The sequence below is a fragment of the Nycticebus coucang genome, chromosome 3 (assembly GCF_027406575.1).
Source record: "Nycticebus coucang isolate mNycCou1 chromosome 3, mNycCou1.pri, whole genome shotgun sequence".
NCBI classification, from domain to species: domain Eukaryota; kingdom Metazoa; phylum Chordata; class Mammalia; order Primates; family Lorisidae; genus Nycticebus; species Nycticebus coucang.
This window is the reverse complement of record NC_069782.1, coordinates 123788067-123811889: the sequence shown is the minus strand read 5'-3', so window position 1 is coordinate 123811889 and position 23823 is coordinate 123788067. Positions and strand designations below refer to the sequence as shown.

At 41.0% G+C, this 23823-nt stretch overlaps 2 protein-coding genes across 3 annotated transcripts in view; one reads left to right on the top strand and one right to left on the bottom strand.

The window, feature by feature from the left end:
* HELLS (helicase, lymphoid specific) overlaps positions 1–7668 on the bottom strand; it is a 55617-nt gene extending 47949 nt beyond the window's left edge. Inside the window, exons 1-3 of one of the 2 annotated variants that reach the window (XM_053585706.1) lie at positions 7545–7668; positions 7015–7136; positions 1374–1496 (exon numbers count right to left, since the gene is read on the bottom strand). In XM_053585706.1, the coding sequence (XP_053441681.1) occupies positions 1374–1496; positions 7015–7136; positions 7545–7575 (276 nt within the window). In that variant the 5' untranslated portion in view covers positions 7576–7668. The remainder of the gene's footprint in view (positions 1–1373; positions 1497–7014; positions 7137–7544) is intronic. The other variant, XM_053585707.1, reaches the window with a different exon arrangement.
* Positions 7669–11911: 4243 nt separating this feature from the next.
* LOC128581110 (lymphoid-specific helicase-like) lies at positions 11912–12563 on the top strand. The gene is made up of 2 exons (XM_053583506.1): positions 11912–12041; positions 12396–12563. Exons 1-2 carry the CDS (start codon positions 11925–11927, stop codon positions 12561–12563), a joined length of 285 nt encoding a protein of 94 aa, XP_053439481.1. The 5' UTR covers positions 11912–11924.
* Positions 12564–23823: the final 11260 nt, after the last annotated feature.

The following is a 23823-nucleotide window of genomic DNA, read 5'->3' as shown; positions in this document are numbered from 1 at the left end:
AGCTCTGTGTTAAAAAAAAAAAAATACACAAATGAATTTGTAAAAGCAAAACTTATCAAGGGCTACCACAGGATATAAGTATAGGGAGGGGAAGAATGAAGGAGAAGAATTAAAAATGAGTAGTAAGGAGGCTAAGGATCACTCAAGTCCAGGAATATGTGATTACAGTGATTATGATTATGATTGAGCCACTGGACCCACCCTAGGCAACAGAGTGAGACCTTGTCTTTAAAACAAAACAAAACAACAAAAAAAAAACTATTTGGGCTCGGCACCCGTAGCACGGTGGTTACAGCACCAGCCACATACACCAAGGGTTATGGGTTCGAAACCAGCCAGACTAACTAAACAACGACAACTGCAACAAGACATAGCCAGGCATTGTGGCAGGTGCCTGTAGACCCAGCTACAGGCTAAGGCAAGAGAATCGCTTAAGCCCAAGAGTTGGAGGTTGCTGTGAGTTGTGAAGTCATGACACTCTACCAAGGGTAACATAGTGAGAATCTGTCTCAAAAAAAAAAAAACTGTTTGAAAGGCAGGAAAATGGAGGAGGGGAAGAAAAAAATAAGTAAGTAAGTAAGTAAATAAATAAATAAATAAGGACAAGAATATTTTAGAGTTGATGGGTATGTTTGTTAAAACTCGTGTCAAAACTTATAAAATCAGGCCAGGTGCAGTGGCTCATGCCTATAATCCTAGCAATCTGGGAGGCCAGGGCAAGAGGATTCCTTGAGCTCAGGAGTTTGAGACCTGCCTGAGCAAGAGCCATACCCCGTCTCTTCTAAAAATAAGGAAAAAAATTAGCTGGGGATTGTTGCGGGTGCCTGGAGTCCCAGCTACTTGGGAGGGTGAAGGAGGAGGATTGTTTGAGCCCAGGAGTTTGAGGTTTGTGTGAGCTAGGCTGATGCCAGAACACTTTAAGCCTGGGCAAAATTGTAAGACTCTGTATCAAAAAAAAAAAAAAAAAAAAAACCCTTATAAAACTATAGATTTTAGAAGGGCGCCAGCCCCATATGCCAGAGGTGGCGGGTTCAAACCCAGCCCTGGCCAAAACCTGCAACAACAACAACAAAAAAAAAACTATAGATTTTAAATATGTGCATTTTAGGATAGGTCAATTATACCTTAATAAACACTATTTTGGTTTTTTTGAGACCAAGTCTCACTATACTGCCCTCAGTGAAGTGCTATGGTATCATAGCTCACAGTAACCTCAAACTGGGCATGGTGGCTCACGCCTGGGGTGATGGAACTTTATCTGGTCAAAATTCATCAAACTATTAACTAAAATCTATGCATTTTATTATATGTAATTTATACGTCTATAAAGCTTCCTTAAAAACATTTAGCTACAGTAAATCATATATACATACCTCTAATTGTTGCTGTTCCATTTTAGTTAATAAAAATTTGGAGTAGATATTGCTTTTTTCAAGCAAATGTTGAAGTCTACGGTAACGAAGTTCTGTGGACTCTCTATCCCAAGTCATGTGAGCCTATCCAAAGAGACAATGTCCATAATTATTAGTTTTCTGAGATATATTAACTCTTTTCATAATGTTTAATTCTTTGTGTTTAAGATATTTCCTGTAATGAATAGGAGAAAAAAGATTCTCACAAGATTAAATTCATTTATATAAGATTGTTTATTTTTCAAACAAAAAGCTAGAGCAAATAACTGGGGGGGAAAGAGGTTCTCGAGTTCAACAATCTGGTAGATGTAGTTTGGATATTAAAATACTGTAATATCAGATAGACATATGGTTCCTGGCATCCGCTGAAGTCTATTTTGAATTAAATGTCAGGAAATAAACATTTAATTAAAGTTGGATTTAAGTTTTTAAACAACCAAATGCTATCAGAAAACAAATCTTTATATAACAGTTTTTATCTCATTGGCCAGGGACTACAACATCTATTTTTTTTTTTTTTTTTGTAGAGACAGAGTCTCACTGTACCGCCCTTGGGTAGAGTGCCGTGGCGTCACACGGCTCACAGAAACCTCTAACTCTTGGTGATTCTCTTGCTTCAGCCTCCCAAGCAGCTGGGACTACAGGCGCCCGCCACAACGCCCGGCTATTTTTCTGTTGTGGTTTGGCCGAACCCGCCACCCTCGTCATATGGGGCCAGCGCCCTTCTCACTGAGCCACAGGCACCGCCCTACAACATCTATTTTTATAATTTTAAAACTGCTGTTGAAGTATTCAATACGCTAATCTGGTAATTTCTTATAAGCTTAACTCTCCTCTTCCAGTACTAGGTGCTCCCCAGAGCTGTGCCTTTATCCTTTAGCTTTTACTCTGATAGTTCTAATATTTCATTTCTGTATACCTTCTAATTACAAACCTCTGATTTCTATATTAATTTTATACAACATTTATTTAGTGATCACTTGTTAAGTCAAAAAAAAAAAAAACCCTAAAACATCACTGTATATTGGCTTATATTTTCCTAAATATTTACCGTCACTCTAGCTTTCTTTCAAAATACAATAAGGTGTCTAAGAATAAACCTAACAAAAGTAATACATGAATGGTACAGAAAAATGTCAAAAAATACATGAATCATCCATAAATCCTACCTATACAGCTAATTCCTATTAATATCTTCTTGAACTCTTATTTACAGTTCTTTTATGACAGATTTCGTTTACTATTATCAATATACTACTATGATTACAACAGGTAATGAATCAGTGAATGAATGAGGGAAAGACACTGAGGGTAGAAACTTCCTAATGTCTACCCTATTATCTTCCCCAAGACTAATCCCAGATTTTTTGGAGGGACAAAACTGTACTTTAGCGTACATAGACTAAGATCCATTTTCCTCTTACCTCTCTAGGAAATCACACTCCAACCCCTCTCTCCCCTACCTCACAGACAATAAAGCAACTCTTAAGTCTTTTAGACTAACAATGACTTCTTTTAAAAGAAAATGTAGGTGAAGTCAAAGAAAATTAACTGTAGCAAATGAAAGTCAAAGTCATTCTCCAGGATCCTCACAAAGTAAATGCTTCTCACTAAGGAATTCAAGCTAGCTCTTCCTCTCTTAAATACTTTTAAATATTTGCGCATAAATACTGTATTCAACCCAAAGAAAAGAATGCTTTACTTCTGTACAATGAGTTTTTTAGCCTCCAAAGATATGTTTATTAATCTCAAAGGGACTTTGAAAATTACTTAGAATTTTCTAAAATCACCTAGACAGTCACTTTTTATAAGGTTCAAATGCAAAAAATAATCAAAATCTTTCAGTATATCTGTATATAAAGACAATCTAATTAATATTTAACAGCAAGGGACCTAAATATTATGTTTTAGCAAATTACCCAATTGTATTAGGAAGACTGAAAAGAGCTACCTAATTTTTTAATGGAAGGACTGAACAGAGATTAAAATATTACTCTTTAGGTTCTATGATGCACAGGTATTAAAGAAAAGTTAGCAATACTAAACTTAACCTTCAACAGTAACAATTCAAATAAATTTAAGACTGCAAAATGTTTGTTCACAAGCTTTAAAATGTCATTTTGACCTCCTAACAGAGGTCATTTTGATTCCTAGTTCCTTTCAGCGGCAAATACACACAATACTAAAGAATTGTTTCTTCCCTGCCACTAATGCCTCTTAGAAATACACTGTTGTCACACCTCTGGCTTATCTTTCTTTAAATGGTATTTCCCTACTCTTCACTGGTACAGTAAGAAGCAGAAGATATGTTACTCAAGATGAAGATTACTGTATCACTCTTACAACATTTCAAGTTGATTCTGTTCTGTACACTTGCCCCAGAAGCCATATTTTACTAAGCTAGTAACCTTATTTTATTACATTTATATAACCTTACATATATTTTATATTACCAAATATTCTTTGATCGTAGCTATTCAATAACCTTTACTGATTGCCTACTATGTGCTAGGTAAACAGCCTACAAAAACAAGAGGAAATGATGCATTCTCAAGAAACAAAATGAGAAAAAAATCAAATAATAGTAAGTACTTGTTACTTAATAACAAGTACTGTATAACAAAGTACTATGGGAATTCAAATAATAAGTTCTATTAATTCACATCTTCCCTGAAGCAAAAAGGGTTAGTTAACACTGGCTTATCATCAGATTACCTCAACAGACTATGGTCAACAATAATCAGTAATAACAAAACAGCATTACTGGAGTCAAAGTATAGCACTGTAGTTAACTGTGAATTCTGGCAGGGTGCACTGGCTCACGCTTATAAACCCACCACTCTGGGAGGCAGTAGAGGGAGGATTGCTAGAGCTCAGAAATACAAGCCCAGCCTGAGCAAGTGAGAGATCCCATCTCTACTAAAAATAAAAAGCTAACCAGGTGCGGTGGCTGGGGCCTGTAGTCCCAGCTACCTAGGAGGTCCATGCAAGAGGATTGCTCCAGCCCAAGACTTTGAGGTTGCTGTGAGCCTATGACACCAGGGAACTCTACCCAGGGCAACAGAGTCAGACTCTCTCCAAAAAAAAGATGAAAAAAAAAAGGCTCGGTGCCTGTAGCTCAATGGCTAAGCTGCCAGCCACATACACTGGAGCTGGTGGGTTAGACCCAAGCAGGGGCCTGCTAAACAACAATGACAACTACAATCAAAAAATAGCCAGACATTATGGCAGGCACCTATAGTCCCAGCTACTTGGGAGGCTGAGGCAAGAGAATCGCTAAGCCAAGAGTTTGAGGTTGCTGTGAGCCGTGACACCATCGTACTCTACAGAGGGCAACATAGTGAGACTCTGTCTCAAAAAAAAAAAAAAAAGGGGGGGGGCGCGGCGGCGCCTGTGGCTCAAAGGACTAGGGCGCCGGCCCCAGGCCCCAGATGCCAGAGGCAGCGGGTTCAAACCCAGCCCCGGCCAAAAACTGGGGGGGGGTGTGTGCAGGGACAAACCTGTGAATTCTAGAACCACAAGGCCTATACTGACATGTTGGTTCTGCCATTTAGTAACTGTAGGATTGCCCCCCCAGCCTCTAGGTGTGTCAGGTTCGCCATCAGCAAGATAAAGTGACTAACAGAACCTAATTCATTCACAGAATATATCAGTAATAACAGTTTATACTAGTGGGCAGCACCTGTGGCTCAAAGGAGTAGGGCACCAGCCCCACATACGGGAGGTGGCAGGTTCCAACCTGGGCCCCGCCAAAAACTGCAAAAAAATAAAAATAATTAAAAAAAAATAACAGTTTATACTAGTAATTAAACTAGGAAGTTTAGTAATAATAAGATTAATAAGCAATATGGGGCGGCGCCTGTGGCTCAGTGGTTAGGGCGCCGGCCCCATATACGGAGGGTGGTGGGTTCAAGCCCAGCCCCGGACAAACTGCAACAAAAAAAGTAGCCGGGTGTTGTGGTGGACGCCTGTGGTCCCAGCTACTCGGGAGGCTGAGGCAGGAGAATCGCCTAAGCCCAGGAGTTGGAGGTTGCTGTGAGTTGTGTGATGCCACAGCCCTCTACCGAGGGCAATAAAGTGAGACTCTGCCTCTACAAAAAAAAAAAAGCAATATCTACTTCATAGAACAAGAATTCAACAGGAACTCAGAACAACACATGACTCGTAATAAATGCTCATGAAGTACTACTAACAATGCTGACAAATCATTGTTGTTGACATAAAATAGAGAATTAATAGATTCATTACCTATTTCCTACCTTAAGTGGACTTTACAATCATGTTGGGTTGATTCAATATTAAATTAATGTGTATATCATGAGAGAACCATCAAGGTTGAGGACACAGTTCAAATTTGACTTCTACACTTACTGTGTGACTGACTGCCTCAGTTTCTTCGTTGTAAATGAGGATAATAAAACAACCTATATATGGGCGGCGCCTGTGGCTCAGTCGGTAAGGCACCGGCCCCATATACCGAGGGTGGCGGGTTCAAACCCGGCCCGGCCAAACTGCAACCAAAAAATAGCCGGGCATTGTGGCGGGTGCCTGTAGTCCCAGCTACTAGGGAGGCTGAGGCAAGAGAATCGCTTAAGCCCAGGAGTTGGAGGTTGCTGTGAGCTGTGTGAGGCCACGGCGCTCTACCAAGTGCCATAAAGTGAGACTCTTGTCTCTACAAAAAAAAAAAAAAAAAAAAAACCTATATCATAATATTAGTAAAGCTAAATAAATTAATACAACACAAGAAAATCACTTATTAGGCAGTATTTAAGAGAGAGCTTTCAGTCCTTTTCTTGAATATTCAAAAATTAATCAGCAGGGAGAGATGTTAGAATATCCTCAAAATTTTCCGGTTAGAAATTGTTTTTAGCAATTAACAAAATACAAGAATACCACAAGTACAGTAATTTTTCACTGAAAAAATACACCACATTTTTAGCTTAATAATCTTCTTTAGCGGGCGGCACCTCTGGCTCAAGGGAGTAGGGTGCCAAACCCATACACCAGAAGTGGAGGGTTCAAAACTCAGCACCTGCCAAAAACTCCAAAAAAAAAAAAAAGAATCTTCTTTAGCAATGAATAGGCCAAGGAACCAAAAAATAAGAAATAAGAAAGTTGATCAGTCAGGTGGCAAACAGCACCAAACCGGAAGGAAATCATTAGATCTGAATTCCATTCCAGTCTTTGACTGACAGTAACTTCTACTACTCTCAAGTATATTACTAGAGGTTTTAGAGATTCGTTTTTGCCATCAGGCATCCATTTATAGTACTAATTTGAAAAAAAAAAAATGACAAAAGAAAAAAATATTGACTTTGAAGGAACTGTAACGGCTTACTATACAAGCGACAAGCAAATTGAAATGCTCAATTAAAGAGATGAAACCACTTTATACTACCAAGACGACATCTCATGGAACCTTATTCAAAGCACGTGCCGGGGTTTCTCAAAGACAGTAACTATAACATACAAAAAAGATAAATAACAAATCTGTTTTTAAGTTTATGGAAAAGCCGATAGTGAACAGAAGAGGCCAAACCACACCTCCTGGAAAGCTTCTGGTTATGACCAGCTTTAATGAAGAATTTGATTCCTAAATTACCTTTGCTAGCATCTTCCGCTCTCTCTCAAGTCCAGCAGCCTCGAGCTGTTCCTCCTCTTCTATCATGGCCGGGGTAATCACCGCAGCCTCTGGTTGTTCAACCATTTCTGAGGCTGGGGGCCCTAAGAAAGGAGAAGCCTTTCAAACTGCAGTGTTTTGAAATTACCAACTACTCAATTCTGACATTAAACAACTTTCTTCCCTCCCGAGACGCATCAGAAGCTGAAGTTGAGCCTCATGGGGACGCCAGCATCACCTCAGAAGACATCCCAGGTCCTCACAACGTCACGTTGCCTGGACCCCAGATTTACAAATCCGGATGCTCGGGAAAATGCACTTCCCCGTGCAAAATCTTTCATATCATGCAAGTAAGTTTGACTGTGGTGTTCTCCACGCACGTCTCCATAGTTTCTCACCCCTCTAGTCCTCCTCAGTCCCAGCCCGGGCTCGGCTCCCTCTCCCAAGGATCCAAGCTGCCTTCTCCAGCCCCGAACGCCGCCGCCCGCGCCTGGGGGAAGGTTCTCACTCACCGCTGCTGCTCGGAGGCCGCTCCGCGGGCATTTCTGGACACTCACGCGGGAAACGGGTACCCCGGTCTCAGTGCCTGCAACACGCCGCGGCAATTCCTCACAGGCACAGCCGGCCCAACCTCCTCACCAAATACCCTGCCAGGGAAAAACGCGCGCTTCTTCTTCGCGGGAAAATTCCGTCATCTCGCGATACCTCACGCTCCCCGCCAGCCCTTCGGCCCCGGCGGCGCGAGATTTGGCTTAGTGGGCGGTTTTCCTCAGGACCTTGGTATGGAGACTGTGAGCGTTTGCTTGGGAATCTAGGTTAGAGAAACTGTATTCTGCTAAAGAATTCAGCCTTTGATTATCTCTGTGATAATGGGCGAGTTTGCCTACCTACTCTGAGTTTAACGACCTACTACGTTAGAAGCACTTTTAACAATTTGATAGGCAACTTCTCACGCTGATGTGACCGAACCGCGCCCAACCGATGATCCTTTTTGTAGGAAAGATAAAGAGTTTCCAGGTGAGATGTCCGAAAAACAAATATTGCTACCCTTGCCGTGAGCAGTTCGCATTATGAGCGAAATCCCCCGAAATGACCCAGAGGAGGGTTCTTTGGGGGGCAGAATGGGAGAGAGAAGGAACTGGAAATTAGGATTATAGCAGGGTTCCATACAGTTGTTCAGAATAAAGGAGAGCTGAGAGAGATAAACCAAGTGGAGTTTCCAGCAGAAGAGGTTCAGGATTCAAATAGAGCAATAATTAGAGAAGGGGCTGCAGTAGAGAGTGGGGCTTTTCTTTGTTTGGTTTTCACTTCAGTTTTTAACCCTAGCTTTTCTAGTCTGTAATACTTTTCACCTACGTATTTCCTTTTGCCTTCCTCTCCTCCCAGCCACCGCCAGTCTCTCGGAATTTATGATGTACCTGCCATGTAAACTACTAGCCTCCTTCATTTTCACTCCCACAACTTTAATGATTGTATCGGTACAAAATTTTTTTTTGTATTTCAAATTAATACGAGGGCACACCTTTTTAGATTACATTGTTACTTCCAAAAAGAGCCTCTCACCATGTGCACATTAGGTGAGATCTGGCCACTTGCACTCCCTCCTTCTGCCAGTCGTCCTCCGCTCCTTCCCCTGCCTCCGTACTAAACAATATTTGTTTTATTCTTCGTGTGAGCATGTAATTGTTTACATTGGATAATTACACTGAATATTTTTCCATTCTGGCGATACTTTACTAAGAAGAATGTTTACTCTAGTCAGGTAAATGTAAAAGATGTTAAGGGAGGGCGCGATGGCTCACTCCTGTAATCCCAGCACTCCGGGAGGCTGAGCCCGGTGGATTGCCTGAACCAGAGTGCGACCCCCGTCTCTAAAAATAGCTGGGCGTTGAGGCGGGCGCCTGTAGTCCCAGCTACCGGAGAGGCGAAACAAGAGAATCGCTTGAGCCCAAGAGTTTGAGTTTGCTGTAGCTGTGATGCCAGGGCACTTACTGAGGCAACAAATTGAGACTGTCCTACAAAAAAAATAAGAACAAGGTGGGTGGCTCCCGCCTCTACTCCTAGCCCTCTGGGAGGCCAAGGCGGATGGATTGCTGCAGCTGACAAATTCGAGACCTGCTTGAGCAAAAGTGAGACCCTGTCTCTACTAAAAAATAGAAAAACCAAAGCAAAAGGATCTCTTGAGCCCGAGTTGGAGATTGCTGTGAGCTATGACACCATGGCACTCTACCCTGGGTGATAGGCTTGAGACTCTGTCTCAAAAAAAAAAATATCTTCTGGCTTGAAACTGAAGTCCAAACACAAGCATTCACAGCCTTTTACAATCTGCAAAGGTTTTAATCAAGTAAATATTTCCTTTCTCAAGTTTCTTAAGGATATAGATTCTAAAACTAAAAGCCTTTGTATTTTAAAAAAATGTCTTTGGATTTATGTAGTAATCAAAGTATGTCCTCGACTCTCAAAACTGATTGTCAACATTGCCTAGACCAGAAGAATTAAAAGCTTTGCTTTCTGCTTTTGTAATACCATTGTGCACAGTGTTATGCCTGGAGATAAAAAATGAGAACATAGATATCCCACTGCTGTCATACTCATTCGTTCATACATTTATTTCAGACAGGGTATCGCTCTGTCACCCAAACTGGATGGCAGCAGCACTAGGTATTAATAACATAGATCAGTGCAACCATGACTTTCTGGGAACAAGCAATCTTCCTGCCTCAGCCCCTCCCAGGAGCTCGGACCACAGGCATGCACCACCATGCTTAGTGATTTTTTTTGAGACAGACTCTCACTTTGTCACCCTGGGTAGAGTACAGTTCACAGCAATCTCAAACTCTTGAGCTCTCCCAATTCTCTTGCCTCAGCCTCCCAAGTTGCTGGGACTACAGGCTCCTGCCACATCGCCTGCTATTTTTTTTTTTTTTTTTTTGTGGTTGTCGTTGTTTAGCTGGCCCAGGCTGGATTCGAACCCACCAGGCTCTGTGTATGTGGCTGGCACCGTAACACTGTGCTACGGGCACCAAGCCATAGTACTAATAGATCTTAATGTTTGATTCTCAAATATGTATCTGTGGGTGAACCTTATATAACATAATTTTTTTATATATTTATAAAAAATATATATGTTTATATATAACATAAATATATATTTTTCACTTAATCATCGCTTAATACTTAATCATCACTGTAAGAATATTGTGATAATAGGAAATTTTTTGTCTGACCTACTCCTGTTCCTGACATTTTTTTATGAAAGTTTCAAACATGTAGCAAATTTCAAAGAATGTTAGTTAGCAACCTGTTAGTCTTCCTAAAATCTACCTTTAACATTTGACTGTACTTTTCTTTTCTTTTGAGAGAGAAAAATTGAGTCCCCCTCTGTCACCCTGGCGTCAGCCCAACTCAGCAACACCAAAACTCCTGGGGTCAAGCAATTATTCTGCTTTAGCCTCTGGAGTAGCTGGAACTACAGGTGCCATAGCGTGGAGCTAATTTTTCTATTTTTAGTAGAGATAGGGTCTCGCTCTAGATCAGGTCTTTAACTCCAAATCCTGACCTTGAGTCATCCTTCCACATGCCAGAGTGATAGAATTACAGGTGTGAGCCACCATGCCTGGCCTTGACTGCACTATTTAAAATCACATACCTGTGTGAGCGGCGCCTGTAGCTCAATGGGTAGAGCATTGGCCACCTACACTGAGGCTGGCAGGTTTGAACCGGCCCGGACCAGCTAAAACAACAATGAAAACTGCAACAACAACACCAAAAACCTTAGCTGGGTGTTGTGGCGGTGCCTGTAGTCCCAGGTACTTGGGAGGCTGAGGCAAGGGAATTGCTTAAGCCCAAGAGTCTGAGATTACTGTGAGCTATGATGCTACGGCACTCTGCCCAGGGTGACAGCTTGGGACTCAGTCTCAAAAAAATAAATAAATAAAGTAAAATTCACATACCTGTGATAATAGCATTGCTCTGACCATTCAACATTTCATCCACATTTTTGATGCATTTCAAAATAAATTATAATTGATACCATTTTCTCAGATGACATTAACATATTTTATCTTTTCTGGTGAAATTTACATATTCTAAAGTAAATAAAGTATGCATTTGTTGATTTTTTGTTGTTGTTGGAGTTTGGCCGGGGTTGGGTTTGAACCCACCACCCTGGGTATATGGGGCCAGCGCCTTACCCACTGAGCCACAGGCACCAGCCCGTTTGTTGAGTTTTGACAAATGCATTTGTTAAATGTATCCCAAACCCCTTATCAAAATGTAAAACATTGCCACCGGTCTAGAAAGCCTTCGGTGCTTGTTCCCACCATCCTATCTCCAAGACAATTACTGCTGATATCATCATTTTTTAATTGTAGACTTTCATATTTAAACATGGTTGTGATGTATAGTTTTTAACAAAATTAAGCTCTTTAATATAGCTGATTAGAAAATAAAGTTAACACGAACACAGATTTTAGTAATAATTGTTATGTATATCTATACGATTCCTTGCCCTCCTGGATAGTTTTATATGATTCCTTGCCCTCCCGGATAGTTTTAATTAAAGCCAATGTTTTCTTTCAGTTTTACTGGTTTAAGTTAGTTTCTTTGTTTATTCTGTTTATATTCATTTTCCTTTTATTTATTTATTTTTTTTGTAGCCCTCAGTAGAGTGCCGTGGCCTCACACAGCTCACGGCAACCTCCAACTCATGGGCTTAAGCAATTCTCTTGCCTCAGCCTCCCAAGTAGCTGGGACTATAGGCGCCCGCCACAACGCCCGGCTATTTTTTGGTTGCAGTTTGGCTGGGGCCGGGTTTGAACCCGCCACCCTCGGCATATGGGGCCGGCGCCCTACCAACTGAGCCACAGGCGCCACCCTCATTTTGCTTTTAGATGCACAACTTCAACTCAGATCCAGAAGTGTTTATCTTCTTAGTGAGTACTCGAGCTGGTGGCCTGGGCATAAATTTGACTGCAGCTGATACAGTTATCATTTATGATAGTGATTGGGTAAGTTGGAAACGTAGCAAAGTAAGTTTTGAAATGCTGATTATATTTCCATTCTGAATTTTTAATCTTTCCTTATATACATTGTAATTTTATTTGTAGATATTGAGACGATAATTCATTTTCAGCTAAGAATCATTTCTTTATCAAGTTTTCTGCTTGCAGTGTGTAAAAATTTTCCTTATGATTGTCAAGGGTATATGGAATGCTAACAATCTGTTAAGCTACTCTAGAAGTCTAATTAAGTCACCTTGATTAAAAAGTTGTATTCAGTTATGCATGTTGACTTTACCTATGTAGGTTTAAGTTTATTCTAACCTAATACTGTTGAGTGTCATTTTTCTTTTGAATTTTGAGAACCCCCAGTCTGATCTTCAGGCCCAAGATAGATGTCATAGAATTGGCCAAACAAAGCCCGTTGTTGTGTATCGCCTTGTTACAGCAAATACTATCGATCAGAAAATTGTGGAAAGAGCAGCTGCTAAACGAAAACTGGAAAAGTTGATCATCCATAAAAGTAAATAACCCTTATGTGGTATTTTTTGTTTTAGTTATCCATTATGTGTTATGAATTTTTTTTTTTTTTTTTTATTGTTGGGGATTCATTGAGGGTACAATAAGCCAGGTTACACTGATTGCAATTGTTAGATAAAGTCCCTCTTGCAATCATGTCTTGCCCCCATAAAGTGTGACACACACCAAGGCCCCACCCACCTCCCTCCTTCCCTCTTTCTGTTTCCCCCCCCATAACCATAATTATCATTAATTGTCCTCATATCAAAATTGAGTACATAGGATTCATGCTTCTCCATTCTTGTGATGCTTTACTAAGAATAATGTCTTCCACTTCCATCCAGGTTAATACGAAGGATGTAAAGTCTCCATTTTTTTTAATGGCTGAATAGTATTCCATGGTATACATATACCACAGCTTGTTAATCCATTCCTGGGTTGGTGGGCATTTAGGCTGTTTCCACATTTTGGCGATTGTAAATTGAGCTGCAATAAAGAGTCTAGTACAAGTGTCCTTATGATAAAAGGATTTCTTTCCTTCTGGGTAGATGCCCAGTAATGGGATTGCAGGATCAAATGGGAGGTCTAGCTTGAGTGCTTTGAGGTTTCTCCATACTTCCTTCCAGAAAGGTTGTACTAGTTTGCAGTCCCACCAGCAGTGTAAAAGTGTTCCCTTCTCTCCACATCCACGCCAGCATCTGCAGTTTTGTGATTTTGTGATGTGGGCCATTCTCACTGAGGTTAGATGATATCTCAGGGTTGTTTTGATTTGCATTTCTCTAATATATAGAGATGATGAACATTTTTTCATGTGTTTGTTAGCCATTCGTCTGTCATCTTTAGAGAAAGTTCTATTCATGTCTCTTGCCCATTGATCTAAGGGATTGTTGGCTTTTTTCATGTGGATTAATTTGAGTTCTCTATAGATCCTAGTTATCAAGCTTCTGTCTGATTGAAAATATGCAAATATCCTTTCCCATTGTGTAGGTTGTCTCTTTGCTTTGGTTATTGTCTCCTTAGCTGTACAGAAGCTTTTCAGTTTAATGAAGTCCCATTTGTTTATTTTTGTTGTTGTTGCGATTGCCATGGCAGTCTTCTTCATGAAGTCTTTCCCAAGGCCGGTATCTTCCAGTGTTTTTCCTATGCTTTCTTGGAGGATTTTTATTGTTTCATGCCTTAAATTTAAGTCCTTTATCCATCTTGAATCAATTTTTGTGAGTGGGGAAAGGTGTGGGTCCAGTTTCAGTCTTTTACATGTAGACATCCAGTTCTCCCAACACCATTTATTGAATAGGGAGTCTTTCCCCCAAGGTATGTTCTTGTTTGGTTTATCAAAGATTAGCTAGTTGTAAGATGTTAGTTTCATTTCTTGGTTTTCAATGCGATTCCAAGTGTCAATGTCTCTGTTTTTGTTCCAGTACCATGCTGTCTTGAGCACTATGGCTTTGTAGTACAGACTAAAATCTGGTATGCTGATGCCCCCAGCTTTATTTTTGTTACAGAGAACTGCCTTAGCTATATGGGGTTTTTTCCGGTTCCATACAAAATGCAGAATCATTTTTTCGAAATCTTGAAAGTACAATGTTGGTATTTTGATAGGAATGGCATTGAATAGGTAGATTGCTTTGGGAAGTATAGACATTTTAACAATGTTGATTCTTCCCATCCATGAGCATGGTATGTTCTTCCATTTGTTAATATCCTCTGCTATTTCCTTTCTGAGGAGTTCATAGTTTTCTTTATAGAGGTCCTTCACCTCCTTCGTTAGGTATATTCCTAGGTATTTCATTTTCTTTGAAACTATGGTGAAGGGAGTTGTGTCCTTAATTAGCTTCTCATCTTGACTGTTATTGGTGTACACAAAGGCTACTGACTTGTGGACATTGATTTTATATCCTGAAACACTACTGTATTTTTTGATGACTTCTAGGAGTCTTGTGGTTCAGTCTTTGTGGTTCTCTAAGTATAAGATCATGTCGTCAGCAAAGAGGGAGAGTTTGACCTCTTCTGCTCCCATTTGGATTCCCTTGATTTCCTTGTCTTGCCTAATTGTATTGGCTAGAACTTCCAGCACTACGTTGAATAGTAAAGGTGACAGAGGACAACCTTGTCTGGTTCCAGTTCTAAGAGGAAAAGCTTTCAGTTTTACTCCATTCAGTAAAATATTGGCTGTGGGTTTGTCATAGATAGCTTCAATCAGTTTTAGAAATGTGCCACCTATGCCTATACTCTTCAGTGTTCTAATTAGAAAAGGATGCTGGATTTTATCAAATGCTTTTTCTGCATCTATTGAGAGGATCATGTGATCTTTATTTTTGCCTCTGTTAATATGGTGGATAACGTTTATAGACTTGCGTATGTAAAACCAGCCTTGCATCCCTGGGATGAAGCCTACTTGATCATGATGAATGACTTTTTTGATGATAAGCTGTAATCTATTGGCTAGGATTTTGTTGAGAATTTTTCCATCTATATTCATGAGTGAGATTGGTCTGAAATTCTCCTTTTTGTTTGGGTCTTTTCCTGGTTTTGGTATCAGGGTGATGTTTGCTTCATAGAATGTGTTGGGGAAGATTCCTTCTTCCTCAATTTTTTGGAATAATTTCTGCAGTACAGGAATAAGCTCTTCCTTGAAGGTTTGATAGAATTCTGGAGTGAAGCCATCTGGACCAGGGCATTTTTTGGTTGGAAGCTTTTTTATTGTTTCTTTGATCTCAGTGCTTGAAATTGGTCTGTTCAGGAGCTCTGTTTCTTCCTGGCTGAGTCTAGGGAGAGGGTGTGATTCCAAATATTGATCCATTTCTTTCACATTGTCAAATTTCTGGGCATAGAGTTTCTGGTAGTATTCAGAGATGATCTCTTGTATCTCTGTGGGATCAGTTGTTATTTCCCCTTTATCATTTCTGATTGATGTTAGTAGAGATTTTACTTTTCTATTCCTCGTTAGTCTGGCCAATGGTTTATCTATTTTTATTTATTTTTTCAAAAAACCACCTCCTCGTTTCATTAATTTTCTGAATGATTCTTTTGTTTTCAATTTCATTGATCTCTGATTTGATTTTGGATATTTCTTTTCTTCTACTGAGTTTAGGCTTAGATTGTTCTTCTTTTTCCAATTCCATAAGATCTCTTGTGAGATTGTTGATGTGCTCTCTTTCTGTTTTTCGAATGTAGGCATCTAAAGCGATGAATTTTCCTCTCAAAACTGCTTTTGCAGTATCCCACAGGTTTTGGTAGCTTGTGTCTTCATTGTTGTTATGCTCAAGGAAGTTAATGATTTCCTGTTTTATTTCTTCCTGCACCCATCAGGAAGATTGTTTTAATTTCCATGCCTTTCGGTGGGGTGGAGCATTTTTGTTAGAGTTGAGTTCCACCTTTAGTACCTTATGGTCTGAGAAGATACAAGGTAAAATTTCAATTCTTTTGATTCTGTTGATATTTGTTTTGTGTCCCAGGATATGATCAATTTTGGAGAATGTTCCATGGGGTGATGAGAAGAATGTATATTCTTTATCTTTGGGATGGAGTGTTCTATATGCGTCTATCAAGCACAGGTGTTCTAGGGTCTCATTTAAATCTCTTATATCCTTGTTTAATTTCTGTTTAGAGGATCTGTCCAGCTCTGTAAGAGGAGTGTTAAGGTCCCCTGTTATTATGGTATTATCAGATATCATATTGCTCAGACTGAGTAAGGTCTGTTTCAAGAATCTGGGAGCATTTAAATTGGGTGCATAGATATTTAGAATTGAAATGTCTTCTTGTTGTATTTTTCCCTTGACCAATATAAAGTGACCATCTTTGTCTTTTTTGAGTTTAGTTGCTTTAAATCCACATGTATCTGAAAATAAGATTACAAGTCCTCTTTTCTTCTGAATTCCATTTGCCTGAAAAATTGTCTTCCAACCTTTGACTCGGAGCTTTAATTTGTCTTTTGAAGCCAGGTGTGTTTCTTGCAGACCGCAGATGGATGGCTTGTGTTTTTTAATCCAGTCAACCAATCTATGTCTCTTCAGTGGGGAATTCAAGCCATTAACATTTATGGAGATAATTGATAAGTGTGGTAGTATTCTATTCGTCTTATTTTGTGAGAGTCCATTGCTTAGTTTTATCTTTTGCATCAGTGTGGAGGTTAGGTTCTGACCTTTAATTTCTGAGTTCTTACTTTGCTGCTGATCCATTGTGGTGGTCAGTGTGCAGAACAGGTTGAAGTTTTTCCTGTAGAGCTGGTCTTGTTGTGGCGAATTTCCTCAATGTTTGTATATCCGTAAATGATTTGATTTCTCCGCCAATTTTGAAGCTTAGCTTAGCAGGGTACAGAATTCTGGGCTGGAAATTGTTCTGTTTAAGTAGATTAAAGGTAGATGACCATTGTCTCCTTGCTTGGAAAGTTTCATTAGAGAAGTCTGCGGTCACTCTGATGGATTTGCCCCTGTAGGTCAACTGGCGCTTACTCCTGGCAGCTTGCAGAATCTTTTCTTTTGTCTTGACTTTGGACAGGTTCATCACAATGTGTCTTGGAGAAGCTTGGTTAGAGTTGAGGCGACCTGGGGTCCGATAGCCCTCTGAAAGCAGTGTGTCAGAATCTTTGGTGATATTTGGGAAATTTTCTTTTATAATATTCTCTAGTATGGCTTCCATTCTTCTGGGGCATTCTTCTTCCCCTTCTGGGATTCCTATAACTCGTATGTTGGAACGCTTCATAAAGTCCCATAATTCTGACAGTGAATGTTCTGCTTTCTCTCTCTTCTTTTCTGCCTCTTTTACTATCTGAGTTATCTCAAAAACTTTGTCTTCTACCTCTGAAATTCTTTCTTCTGCATGGTCTAACCTGTTGCTGATATTTTCCATTGCATCTTTAAGTTCCCTGATTGACTGTTTCATTTCCTTCAGCTCTGCTATATCCTTTTTATATTCTTCATATCGTTCATCTCTTATTGGATTCTGTTTTTGTATTTCCTTTTGGTTATTTTCCACTTTATTAGCAGTTTCGTTCATTGTTTCCATCATTTCTTTCATTGTTTTCAACATGTGTATTTTAAATTCCCTTTCTGTCATTCCTAACATTTCTGTATAGGTGGAATCCTCTGCTGTAGCTACCTCATGGTCCCTTGGCGGGGTTGTTCTGGACTGGTTCTTCATGTTGCCTGGAGTTTTCTGCTGATTCTTCCTCATGAGTGATTTCTTTTATCTGTTTCCTTGCCCTAATTTTCCTTTCACTTCCCCTTGCTCTTTAAGTTCTCGTGCCTGTGGACTAAGGGTTACAGGAGCAGAAGGGTGAGAAGGTTGAAGAGCAAAAAAGAGATGAAAGAAAGGAGGACCGAGTGATAAGAAAAAAAAAAAAGAAAAATAGAGAAATGGGAGGGGGTGGGTAAAAGGAATATTGACAAAAAGAAGAGAGGCACAGAAAGAGGGAGACAGAGCAATATAGGTGTACAGTAGGGTACTTTGATACAACCTTAAAAAATAAACCACCTTCTGGGGGTGCCCAGTTGGGTGGTTCCCTTGAAGTCAGCAGCTCTTTGCTAACCTGATCAGACACAGTACTCCACCTCCACCAAGTAGAGAGGAAAGACAAAAATGCTATAAATCAAACCAAAACAAGCAAACAGAAAACTTTACGGGATAAAATTGGCTGGAAAAACCAAATAATAGCGGTAGAAACACTAACAAAAATGAAGTTCTAATTATTGAAATAGGCAGCAATGGGAAATTATAATTAAACTAGAAAAATTGAGAAAGAAAAAGGATCTGTATGGAAAAGGTTGAACTTGAAAAACAAAACAACAATCAACAAGATCAAAATAAACAAAAAAAAACAACCAAACCAAAAAAAAAAAAAAAAAACACAACCAAAAACAAAGCAGTATGTATGTGTTATTGAATATTGTCTGGGCAACACGTGGTCTTCTGGGGTATGAGATGTTAATCACAGTTCTGATAGTACTGGTGGCTGCTAGTTTCTCAAACCCCAGCAGGTGGACACCCTAAATCTCTCTTCAGCCCACTTAAAAGGCACTTTGAGCTTGTTCACTTGCTGAGCAGAAGCTTTCCCAGGGAAGTGCTTGTTGCTGGAATCACTGCTGAAGTGGCTATCCACTTACCCTGTGTGCCAAAACTGGTCTCCCTCTGCCCCAGAGGGTTAGGGCTGCAAGGCAGCTCAGACCCCACCCTGAGGCTACTTGGTCACTGGGTTACCAGCTCCCACCCAATTCCAGCTCTGCGACCCTGAGGGCAGAGCTTGCTGGGGCAGATCGCTCACAATGGCTGCCTGTGACCCAGAGCCAAACACTATTAGCTCCGTCTGGCTCAGCGGCTCAGACTGGGGCCCTAGACAAAGGCCAAAGTTCTCCGCACTCCCGCTCAGGCTCTCCCCAAGGCAGTTCAGCTGAGTGCCAAGTCCAAAGACACCAAAACAGTTCACAGGTAAGGCCTCTCTGGTTTGCAGTCTCGCTGCTACTGAACTTACAGTTGCGGGCGGGTTTAGACGGATTGAACACACGCGATCACTTGCCGGTTTTCCACTGTTTTAGTCCTCCTCTTGGGGTCCAGAAGTCTCTCGCTGACTCCCTGTATCCTCTTAGGGGTGATGATAGGCAGATCCCACCAGCCAGAGATGCCTGGAGTCCTATCTCCCCAGACTCACGGTGCCCAGATGCAAGGAAGCTGTTACTCGGCTGCCATCTTGCTCCGCCTCTGTGTTATGAATTTTTATAACTTACTTTCCTCATAAAAGAAGTTAGTGCAGCTTGTGAATGGCATGATTTAAATAGGCTGTGGGGAATTTGGGGCTAAACCTAACTTAGTTTAGTTTTTTACATACACTAAAATAAAGAATATTAGTGAGTGTAGATAAGGAAGAGAGGGGAAGAGAATAAAGGGTCAGGGATAATTTTAAGGCTAAAGATCCTAAACTGTCATAGGGAATTTGGCGTGATATGAAAGCATATTTTCGATAAGAGATTGGCCTGCCAAAAGTTTTTTAAAAACTTCTAAACATCTTACAAGTTCAGTATGTTAAATTTAGAGTATTAAAAGTATATTGAAGTAGTGCATTAAAAATATCTTTTTATGCCAGGCGCTGTGGCTCACGCCTGTAATCCCAGCACTTGGGAGGACTAGGCGGGTGGATTGCCCTGAGCTCACAGGTTTGAGACCAGCCTAAGCTTGAGCGAGACCTCATTTCTAAACAATAGCTGAGCATTGTGTCAGGCCCCTATAGTCCCAGGTACTTGGGAGGCTGAAGCAAGAGGATCACTTGAACCCAAGAGTTTGAAGTTGCTGTGAGCTAAGACACCATAGCACTGTACCTCCAGTGACAAAGAGAGATTGTTTTGGGGGTGGGGAGGAATGTGTATATACATACATACATATATATATATTTACTTGGTTGAACCCCACTGTTTCAAAAACTGTTTGACCACAGAGTTCCCTTTCAATAGTTAAGAACACAGTGTTTTTATTTTAATTAATTTACTTATTTATATATTTCTTAGTTTATTTATTTTGAGACAGAATCTCACTGTGTTGTCCTTGGTAGAGTGCTGTGGAGTCACAGCTCACAGCAACCTCAAACTCTTGGGCTCAAGCAGGTCTCTGTCTCACGTAGCTGGGACTACAGGCACCTGCCACAATGCCCAGCTATTTTTTTGTTGCAGTTGTCATGTTGTTTAGCTGGCCTGGGCTGGGTTGCAACCCACAAGTCTGGGTGGATGTGGCCGGCACCATAACCACTGTGCTACAGGTGCCAAGCCTATTTTTATTTTTTTTGAGACAGAGTCTCACTATGTCACCCTCACTAGAGTGCTGTGGTATGACAGCTCACAACAACCCAAAAGTTTTGGGCTTAAATGATTCTCTTGCCTCAGCATCCCAAGTAGCTGGGACTACAGGCACACGCCACAATGCCTGGCTATTTTTTGGTTGTAGTCTGTCGTTTGACAGGCCCAGGCTAGGTTTGAACCTGCCGACTTTAGTTATGTGGCTGGCGCCCTAGCTGCTGAGTATAGGCACTGAGCCTATATATATTTTTTTAGTTTGTTTTTGTTTTTTGAGACAGTCTCACTTTGTTTCTCTAGGTAGAGTGCCATGACTTCACAGCAACCTCAGACTCTTGGGGTTAAGCGATTCTCTTGCCTCAGTCTCCCAAGTAGCTGGGACTACAGGTGCCCACCACAACGCCCAGCTATTTTTTGGTTGGAGTTGTCATTGTTGTTTAGCAGGCCTGGGCCGGGTTTGAACTCGCCAGCCCTGGTGTATGTGGCTGGTGTCCTAGTCACTGAGCTATGGGCACTGAACTAGAATACAGTGTTTTTAATTTAGAAAAGATTCTGATGAGGAGGAAAATTGAAGTAGGTGAGGTGTTTTATGCTATGTTTCCTGATATTCCTTGGAGAAGTTCTACTTCTATTCATTCAACATAAAATTCTGGGCTGGGTTGGCTCAGGCGTATAATAAGCCCAGCACTTTGGGAGGTCATGGTTGGAGGATTGCTTGAGGCCAGAAATTTGAGACTAGCCTGGGCAACATAGTGATACTTAGTCTTTATAAAAATTTAAAAATTAGGCAGGCATTGTGGCACACACCTGCAACCCTAGCTACTGGGGAGGGTGAGTTGACAGGATCACTTGAGCCCTGGAATTGAAGGTTATAGTGAGCTGTAATTGTGCTATTGTACTCATCTTGGGTGACAGAGAGAAACTGTCTCTAAAAAAAAAAAGAAGATAATTAGTAGAAAATTTAGAAAATTTATTCTATAAGAAATGTAATTATCAGAGAATAATAATTAGAAGAAAAATATATTTGAATAAATGGCTTCATAGCTACCTGAAGAAAGTTGAAAATTACCAATGTGTAAGTCATCAAGCCTATGGAGAAATAGGAGCATGATAATAGTGTTAAAAATGGTGGAAGTCACAATTTATTTCTTTAGTCTTTGGCTTGCAAATACTTTCTTAAGATATCTGGATTTGAGGAAATACTGGGTTAGGATTTAGACAAAAATACAGTAGAGTGTTGGCTCGGCTCCCATAGCTTAGTGGTTAGCGTGCCAGCCACATACACTGAGGCCCGTGGGTTCAAAACTTGGCTGGGACTGCTACACAACAACAATTACAACAAGAGAATAGCCGGTGTTGTGGTGGGCACCTGTAGTCCCCGCTACTTGGGAGGCTGAGGCAAGAGAATTGCTTGAGCCCAAGATTTTGAGGTTGCTGTGAGCTGTGATGCAATGGCACTCTATCAAGGGCGACATAATAAGACTCTGTCACAAAAAAACAAACAAACAAACATTGGTAGAACATTTGATTAAAGAAAAGAACAGACTACAGAACATGTTTGTTTATTATTATTATTTTTTTTTTTGTAGAGACAGAGTCTCACTGTACCGCCCTCGGGTAGAGTGCCGTGGCGTCACACAGCTCACAGCAACCTCTACTCTTGGGCTTACATGATTCTCTTGCCTCAGCCTCCCGAGCAGCTGGGACTACAGGTGCCCGCCACAACGCCCGGCTACTTTTTTTTTTTTTGCAGTTTGGCCGGGGCTGGGTTTGAACCCGCCACCCTTGGCATATGGGGCCGGCGCCCTACTCACTGAGCCACAGGCACCGCCCTGTTTATTATTTTTTGAGACACAGCTTCAAGCTGTCGCCCTGGGTAGAGTGCGGTAGCGTCATAGCTCACAGCAACCTTCAACTCCTGGGCTCAAGCCATTCTCTTACCTCAACCTCCCAAGTAGCTGGGACTACAGGCACCCGCCACAAAGCCCGGCCATTTTTTGGTTGTAGCTGTCATTGTTGTTTGGGAGACTCGGGCTGGATTCAAACCTACCAGCTCTGGTGTATGTGTCTGGAGTCTTAGATGCTTGAGCCGCAGGCGCTGAGCCAGGTTTTTTTTTATTTTTTAAATGAAAAGTGTTGAGTGGGGCGGCGCCTGTGGCTCAGTGAGTAGGGCGTCGGCCCCATATGCCGAGGGTGGCCGGTTCAAACCCAGCCCCGGCCAAACTGCAACCAAAAAGTAGCCGGGCGTTGTGGCGGGCGCCTGTAGTCCCAGCTGCTCTGGAGGCTGAGGCAGGAGAATCGCCTAAGCCCAGGAGTTGGAGGTTGCTGTGAGCTGTGTGATGCCACGGCACTCTACCGAGGGCAATAAAGTGAAACTCTGTCTCTACAAAAAAAAAAAAAAAAAGAAAGAAAAGTGTTGAGTGGCGCCTGTGGCTCAGTGAGTAGGGCGCCAGCCCCATATACTGAAGGTGGAGGTTCAAACCCAGCCCTGGTCAAACTGCAACAACAAAAAAAATAGCCGGGCGTTGTGGCGGGTGCCTACACTCCCAGCTACTCGAGAGGCTGAGGCAAGAGAATCACCTAAGCCTAAGAGCTGGAGGTTGCTGTGAGCTATAACATCATAGCACTCTACTGAGGGTGACAAAGTGAGACTCTGTCTCTAAAAAAAAAACACAATAAAAATAATAAATGAAAAGTGTTTATTGGTGGTACAGGTGTGCTGATTAGACTTGCTTATAAGTTGTACCAAATTTTCCTAGTCTGTTCGCTTATATTGTCCTAAATGAGTGTTTAATAGCTTCATCTGTCATTAATTACACCTCCAATACCTCCTCACTCACCTTGCTTCCTGTTGCACTAAGAAATAGAAACAATCAGAAAAGAATTTTGAAAATTGTCACTCCTGTATCTGTAAACCTAGGAGCATGTGTCTATGTATCCTTAATTTAAAAAAAAAAAAAACTGCCCAGTCACAGATATATCTTTCCTTTTTTTTTTTTTGAGACAGAGTCTCACTTTGTTACCCTCAATAGAGTGCTGTGGCCTCACAGCTCATAGCAACCTCAAACTCAGGCTTAAGCGATTCTCTTTCTCAGTCTCCCACGTAGCTGGGACTGTAGGCACCCGCCACAACGCCCAGCTATTTTTTGGTTGTAGTTGTCATTGTTGTTTGGCAGGCCCAGGCTGTATATGAACCCACCATCTCTGGTGTATGTGGCTGGCGCCCTAGCCGCTGAGGTACAGGCGCTGAGCCCATCTTTCCTTGTTGCTGTGGATATATTATCTGTTCTAGCTGGGGCCTACTGAAAAGTCTCATTTCTTTCCTTTACTAGTAAAACCCCTTAAAAATGTTGTTTGTGTTCATTGTTCTTAGTTAGATCTCCATTTTTTACTGAACCCATTTTGGTAAGGTTTTTATCTTTATTAGTCATTTGGAATTAAAGTCTCCAGCATCCTCACTGACCTCATTTTATTTGATCTTTCAGCAGCATTTCCTA